Raw genomic sequence first — 8421 nt, forward strand, 5'->3', positions numbered from 1 at the left:
TCTCTCTACTTTCTCTACCAGTCTTGAAAAGTCCATAGTATAGCCCCAATCAAAAACAATCGTAGGTAAAACAAGTCCTCCACAGCTCCTCTAAAACCCTTGTACTCGTACCCAAAGACAGAATGAAGGTCGACAATTTTGACATATGAGGCCTAAGCAAACAAAAGACAGCCTGGGCAAACACAGACACTGACTGCTAATCTGGTATGACCGAACCGCCCCCCCCCCCCCCCTCCACTTCTCCCACCCCTCCACTCCCATAACCTCATTTCCTTTCAACACCAGATAAGCCAAACTTTTTAATCTCTCCAAGGGCAAAAGTAAAACAAGACATAGGCAGTCGTGGTTCAAGGTCACCACGCTATAATTTCTCTGCTTGGAAACTCTAAAAAAATAACCAGACACCATCCTGGCCTTTCTCTGTCACCTATTTGTTAAACTTTTCCACGAAAGTTATTATGGGCCTACCACTAACCCAAATGTCGATAGGTGTCCCCCCCCCCCCTCCCCAAATCAACATATTTTAGATAATTCAGGAGGCAAGATTCCGACCCGGCCTGTCATGGGCCAACCAGGTCTGAGAGGGAAACAACATTCCAGCAGAAAGACAGAGATATTATTAGAAACAAATTTTCCCTACATGGGAATCGAACTCAGGTCTCCTGCATACGACAGCAAAGCATCTCAACCGCCACAACACAGACACCAGTACCTCAACCTCATTTGCCTTCTATTTTTCTAGTGAGATCACGAAGTTCTTAAGGCCTTTATAATATTAAATATCCATTCAAATGTCCCAGGAGACTGCATTTATGTCTCTTCCTCCTAATTGCTTTTAGTAATTAAAGTGACCATCCTACTTTGGTTTCTTTCAGCACTTTGCTTTTTACGCCCGCAATCAATGCTGTTTAGATCACTCAGATGATGGGCTGCTTCGACCCTGCCTGTCACATAAAGATTGTTATTTCCTACAGAGTACAGAGAAAGAGACAATAACTGTTTTAGCTTTTTTATGAGTTCTAATGGGAGTTTTCACGCATTTGCATCACAATTAGGTCATACAAGTGCCAAAGATGAGAGATGATATTTCAGAGAGATAAGTGGAGAAAAAAAGGAAGAGATAACGATGATAGATGTTTGATATGAGAGAAGGAGCAAACCACACCAGAGCCCACACCAGCCACCTTCACATGACTGTCGTGAAAACTAAACTAAAACATCACAACTATACAACTATTTTTCTCAATTATCATAATTTTTAAAAAAGACAAATTTACAGTTCACAGTAACTTAGTAACACTCCCCCCCACCCCCATAAAAACTCAAAACTTTACAAATAACTCTTTTGGCCAGACCGTTTTAGTTTTGATAAGAGTTTTACTACCACAACACGGCAAAAAATAGTTCATGTAATAGTTCACGTAAGTCCCAATAGTTCATGTAAGTCCCTCACGTAAGTCCCAATAGTTCATGTAAGTCCCAATAGTTCACGTAAGTCCCAATAGTTCACGTAAGTCCCAATAGTTCACGTAAGTCCCAATAGTTCATGTAAGTCCCAAAATTGGAGGTGTTATAAGAGAGAGCTAACAATTTAAAAAAAAACAGGAAGAGAGATAGAAATGAAAGATGTTTGACTGGAGAAAAGAAAGAACAAACCATACCAGAGCACCAACCAACCAACCACCCACCCACTCGAGCCCATCTTACTATTACAAATGACATACAGCGACGCAGCCAGTTAGCCGCATACCATCACAACACCATTTCCACACTATATGTAAAAAAGCTGCTTTCACACAGCTTCGCCTATACTTGTTCTCCACCATCCACCCAAACCAGTACAGTCGACCGACTTCCTGATTACAGCCAGGAAACGCAATACCCGTCCAACATGTTACCCTCCGCTGCTGCCCGGCCACAGAAAGTGAAATGTGATACGGCTATGCATAACTGCCATGAGGCATTTTCAACAACTAGATCTAAAAATAATGTTTTCATCCACCATTTAACCCTATCCTTTCCAAATGTCGTTTGTTCTTTTGTTTTTTTTAAACACAGAACACAACCACCCATATTCCCGTACTTTTTCTATTTATTATTAAGTTTTAGAAAGAGATTTATGGCACTTGCAATACAATCAGCATCATCATCGTTGCATTTCTCACTCTGGATGAGGGTATAGGCCATGAACAAACACTTTCTACCTTTCCCTATCCTGGGCTAGCCTCTTGGTGTTATTGCAATACATGTACAATAAGGTCATACAAATGCTGAAGATTATACGTGCGACAAGAGGGTAACAAACACCACAAACAAAAAAAGAGCGAGGAGAGAAAAGGACAACATTTATGAGGAGTCCACTGAAAAAAACGGGCATAGTCACAAACTGAAAATCGTGAGGGTATCAATTTTGATCACTTGTTGACTCAGAACTGTATTCCGGTTCAGCTGTTGGTTGACTATTGTTAGATTTCCCATCCAGCATTCATATAAAATAAACCACCATATAAAATAAACCACCAGTCAAACAAATATGAGGTTATGAGTCCACAAGCTTTTAATTACTGACACCCTCAGAATTTCCAGTTTGTGACTATGCCCGTTTTTACAGTGGACTCCTCATATGTTTGACAGGAAAAGAAAAGCAAACCACACCAGAGCACCTGCCAACCACCCACAACCCCAGCCCATCCACCTTCTCTATAATCTGATACCCTGCTAATATAAGGTAACCCATAGCCAAGACGGGAAGGAAGAATGCGACATATGATCAGCCTGAACTTTACTATGACAAAGCATCAAGGAGTAACAGGATCCTATTTGTCTCCGGCAAGAGGGAACAAATGTCATAAAAATATGAGGAATGAGTTTTCAAAATTTATTTGCAAGCATTTTTAAGCCCACATCTAGACAATTTATATCACTTAGGAGGCATGCTTCGGCCCCGGCTGTCAGGGCCAACTCGAGCTGAGAGGGATACGACATTCCAGCTAAAAAATTGAGATACATGTACTTTATGTTGAAAATTCTCGCCACCCGGAAACCGAACTTGGGTCTCTTGTATGCAACGGCGAAGCACCTAACTGCTTTCCCACAGATGCAAATAAAATTGAGACAGTTAAGTAAATAGCTTTAGTAAGACTTTACAGCACTTGCAACATATATAAAAGACATAGAAGTGCCGCATATATTAGTTTTAGTTTAGTCTTAATAGAGGCTTTTGGCGCTCGCAACTGCATAAGGTCATATGAGCGCCAGAAGATTAGAGGTGTCTAAGGAGAGTAACAAACATAAAAAAGAAGAAGGGGAGATAAGGACGATAGATGTTTGATAGGAAAGAAGAAGCAAACCACAACAGAGCACCCGCCAACCACCCACCCGAATATTAGAGAGGTGTTACTGAAGAGTAACATCTACAAAGAAAAGGAGGAGGAGAGATCTAAGGAAAATAGACTTAGACGTTTGATAGAAAAGAAAGAGCAAACCACAACTGAGTCCCTGCCAACCACCCACAAACAATATGAAGAAAGTTGACAAGGGTTTTTAGTTTTAGTAAGAGTTTTAACTGAACTTGCAATACTACAGTCATTTATCTAACCCCCCCACCCACCCACCCACCTACCCCTTTCCCCAGCTGAAATAGACCAAAATAATGAAAATCGTAACAGAAACTTCAGCCGAACAGGCTATCAAAGGCTGAAATTTATATGAAAATAACAATTTGAATTTATTTGAATTTAAACTGCGAATCCCAATGCATTTTTTTTCTCAGAAATACAGTTTCCATCCTCAGGAAATCTAATAGAAAAACAACAAAGTTTCCAACCTTCCCCAAGGCACAGACTGTAGGTGCATTTAACTATCACTTCACATAAAATAACCTAGTTGACCACTTCACTCAATATAAAAACAACTGAATCAAGTGAGAGTAGAGGAGACCGCTCTTGACTCCATTACTGTTTTGTTTTAGTAGGCATTTTACGGCGCTCACAACTGCATAAGGTCATCATATGAGCGCCAGAAGATCAGAGGTGTTACAAGAGAGTAACAAACATAAAAAAAGGGGAGATAAGGACGATAGATGTTTGATAGGTAAGAAGAACAAGCAAACCACACCAAAGCACCCGCCAACCACCCACCTCCATAACTATAAAAGAGTAACAAAAGTCTACCCACTGACAGTAAACTGACTGGAAAATCAATATTTTCAGACTTATAAAAATTGAACAGTACAGTGTTATTGGGATTATCAACTAGGTTACAACTGAAATATAGTCCAACCTGCACTAAGGCCACCTGTAAAAGGCAATCACCTGTATAAAAGGTCACTTCCCATTTTCTCCCTTGCAAATATTTTTTTAACATTTTAATGAAAAGACACTGTGTAAGACGTCCACTTATATGAGACAATTTTAAACAAATTTTGACAGTATATTGTAAATCGAGTTCAATAAAGCCACACAAAAATTAGAATAAATACTGTAAAGGTAAGCACGAGAGCGGGCAGTTACCATACAATAAAGACTTATAATTACAAATGTCAAAGAACACACAAAATAATATTTAAAGTTGAAACTAACAGTAAATTATAGGAACAAGGATGATAAATTCTCATTTTCACAACTCTTTGCCAATTTCCATTTATCAAGCCAAAGACTTGCCCATTTTAAAAAAAAAAAAGAAGAAATTTAAAAATCAAAGGAAAAATTTTGTTAAAAACCTAACGGCCAATCTTCCGCTGATTATTGATTAATTTTTTTCTCTTCAAAGACCTGTGAATTTCTCAATCTGAGCCGATGGAGATAATTCTAAGGTTTTACAAGGAGGCAGGACTATAATCTTGTAACCCTTACAGCCCCAGTCACTTGCATATTTCTCTCACAAGTTCTTATTTCCCCCAGGCTGTTACTTAGAAAGTTCCAAGGTGCCATCCACTTGAAACCCAGTCACGTATTTTTTAAATTTTACTGTGTAATCTATACAATTGTCTCGGAAAAGTATTCTTCATACACGTTATCTTCAAAAAAGTTCAAACAAAAGAAGTGTAATAACATTTTTCAAACGTCTGCAAAGAATTTGCTGACACAAGCACTATTGGCTGGGCCTCAGGACTCAGGTACCCTGCCAGAGGAAAATGCATGCAAAAAATAGCTTGGCGATTTAAGGGTTAATTAATGATGAAAGTTAAAACATTACAAATGTTCATGATACGTAAAAACATTTTCAACAAAGAGGGTTGTGAAAGTGACAGTGAAATTCCTGTTTTAAAATTTGATAAAGACAACTCCCTGATTAGATTAAAACCAGACGACCGTGATGATAATGTAGGCCTACTTTAGTGAAAACCATCACGTGGGACACGGGGGGGGGGGGGCAGATTGAGCACGGTGTCAGTAATTAGATAGTACAAGTTATACACCTCCATCAGCACTATCATGTACATCATTTTGGAGGCAGGCTGTTTTGACCCTATTAGTCTGGGCTAACCCGGGCTGAGATTGAGAGGGATACAACAACAACAACAAAAAACCCAGAAAGACAGAGATAAGTTACTTGATAAAATTTCGCCCCAAGACGAAATCAAAGTAGTAATGTCATCTGCAAGCAATGGCAAAATGCCTAAAAAAACACTACTCAAGACAGTTAGATGCCAGTATGGTGGCAGTGGTACACAAGATAACAGTTGCCCCACGGCGGGTGAACATTGAGATTTTAAACTAACAAAACGTAGCATACAAATTGAAATCAAAATGGAAAGGAGCCATTCCCTGAAAAGTGACAAACAAAACACAGGAATGATAACCTGCTGAAATAAATCGAAGCAATAACAGAGCCATTCTTTGTGATTTTTTTTTTTTGTTAAAGGAGGTAGAATCTCACCCCAAAAAAAAAAAGAAGTAAAGAACAGCTTTATCACTGCTTAGAATTTTTTCAGTAGGTCATTCACTGCTTAGACGTTTTTCACTGGGTCATCCATTATCTCCGCATAATGTGTGTCACCGTGGAATGGCCCAAAAAGTCAGGCACGCCAAATAGATAACGTCTGAGCCTCTCTGCCACAACTACTATTGAAACACGCAGTTAAGTGTTTAGACGAAACGGCATGCAGCTAGATCTACTCATCATACACCCTCCACCAACAGACGACTGTTATGAATATTTAAAACTTCTTGACCTAGAATTCTCCAAACGATTTGCACATATATATATATGAGTCACAAATTGGGCATCTTGAGTTCTTGGTATCATTTTAGAGCTTGTTCATTTGACCATTTTTTGATGAACAAAATACATATATGTCTATCTTGAATAGAAGTCAAGATATTTGTTATTGAAGGAAGTCCCCTAGTTATAGAGGTAAAATTAGCGAGAAAATGACCACCAAAGTAAGTTTGGTTATTTCCAAAGCATGAGAGTCCGCGGAAGCTGAAAATTTGTTTTGCCTTTAATCAATGTTTTTCAGTAAAATCCACCCATAGATATTCTTAAATGAAGGTGTTCAGCCAAAAAACAAAAATTAGAAGAAAATCGTCAAACTGGAAGTAAAATGACGAGAATATCTTCAATTTAATTTTAATTTTATTTTAACGAGCACCTGATTTCACCACGATGCCTCACATGAAGAAAATAGCATCTTCTGGCTTTCTCTTTACTTACACTAATACCCCTAGAGGCTAGCCCTGGGCAATACTGGCAAAACTGAGTTCCAGTACTTAACCAGCACTTGATGTCAAGTACCATCAGTACAGGTACCAGTACAGGTAACAGATGATGAAAGAGACTCTGAGAGAGTTTTCAGTCTCACCTGCTGCCTCTCTTTTTCATCAATCTACCCCTCTCCCCCAAACCACCCTAATCATTGCACATCTCTTTTGTGATTTTTCCGCCGTAAGTATTTATTCTGCTATAGATGCTAGAGTGTTGAGGTGGTGGTGGGGTAAAACCTTTTACGGAAAATAACCGTAATATCCCCAAGACAAATATAGCCTTTTACTTTTTCAAGACTTTATAGCATTAAAAAATGGAGTTACAGGAATGAATTCTGTAACGAGCGACCATCCCAACAAACACAATAGATAAAGAAAAGATCTGACCCCCCAACCTCGGTAAGATTGAAGAATACCGTACCAGCGGATTGGGATTAGGCCTACTTTTGCCTCTATATAATGTCTCAACCGTAGGAATTCATGATTTTCCCCAGTTCTTAATGACTCTCAATTAAGAATCTCGGACCGGTAGGTCTAGCCTATTCATTAAAAGTTTGTCAGGGGAGAACCCCTGACCCCCCCCCCCTCCTCCGCCCCCATTCCCGCGCAATAACACGAGTGGTCGGGTATTCTTCAATCTACCCCAACCCTTAAAACCCTACTTCTACCCCTACCCCTCGTCTACCTCTACCTCTATCCTTGCCTTAACTCTTTAAACCCTTGGCCAAGCCCTAACGCTAACCCAAACCCAAGCCCTAACGGTAACCCTAACCTTAATCCTCTATTCTACTTTCTTCCATATTGAATGATATTGGTCGCTTGTTACGGAATCACATAAGTAACAACCATTTCACTTGACCTGACCTGCTAATACTGCTGACAGCTGACATGACGGACTTTAATGTAACTTATATAGGCTATTAGGCTTATTATTTAATATTATCAATATAATTTTGATCTAAATCGAGATCCAGATCTAGGATCTAGACCTATATATGGCTTCGGGTTAGCCTAGATAGAATCTATATATATATCTAGATTCTAGACCCTACAGCCTAGGCTACATGATTCAATTGGTTGGAGTGAAGATGAAGTTTCAATAACTCCCGACAATATCTGACCACGAAAATTAACTGTTTCATAAGATGTGGTATTGAACCAAGGTCATAGTAACAGAGGGACCACGAGGGAGCAAAACCGCCACAGAGTAGGCTGACCAACACTACAACTGATAAGGCATCGTATAGATGGACCTGTCAATCGTAATGTCGACTGCTACTAGGCTACCACCACGGTCTAACAGGCCAAGATCGACAGCTGAGCCTTTCTTCGCCACTGATCCAGGGAAGGAAAAGGCCTGCCCTTGCGATCACAAGGATAGCCTTGCCTTGAACGAGCATGTAAAACGATATTGGATAAACAAACTGTTTCGAAGAAATGATTTTAGTCAAGAAAACTGTCCACAAAACATACAATACGTAATTTATTGTCACCATTGATACCAACCCAAAGTGATAACATACACCTACCTGCTACAGCCGCCATCTTGAGTGACCTATTGACCTGTGTACTGCAATAATATCGATGTAGAGTATCGATACTTGAGCTAGTGCTGAGAGTTGAACCTCTTTCGAATCGACAAAAGTCACGTACGACATGTATAATATAGGTCAACTCTCTCTCTCTCTCTCTCTCTCTCTCTCTCTCTCTCTCT

The 8421-nt window shown here is 39.6% G+C and overlaps 1 protein-coding gene across 1 annotated transcript in view; it reads right to left on the reverse strand.

Moving 5' to 3' along the window:
- Window positions 1–8332, reverse strand: part of LOC101862517 (cytoplasmic aconitate hydratase) — a gene marked incomplete in the record, with an annotated part of 52072 nt that extends 43740 nt beyond the window's left edge. The window contains 1 exon segment of the mRNA XM_013085262.2: window positions 8237–8332. Coding sequence (XP_012940716.1) covers window positions 8237–8252 — 16 coding nt within the window.
- Window positions 8333–8421: the final 89 nt, after the last annotated feature.

The sequence above is a fragment of the Aplysia californica genome, unplaced genomic scaffold, assembly GCF_000002075.1.
Source record: "Aplysia californica isolate F4 #8 unplaced genomic scaffold, AplCal3.0 scaffold00360, whole genome shotgun sequence".
NCBI classification, from domain to species: domain Eukaryota; kingdom Metazoa; phylum Mollusca; class Gastropoda; order Aplysiida; family Aplysiidae; genus Aplysia; species Aplysia californica.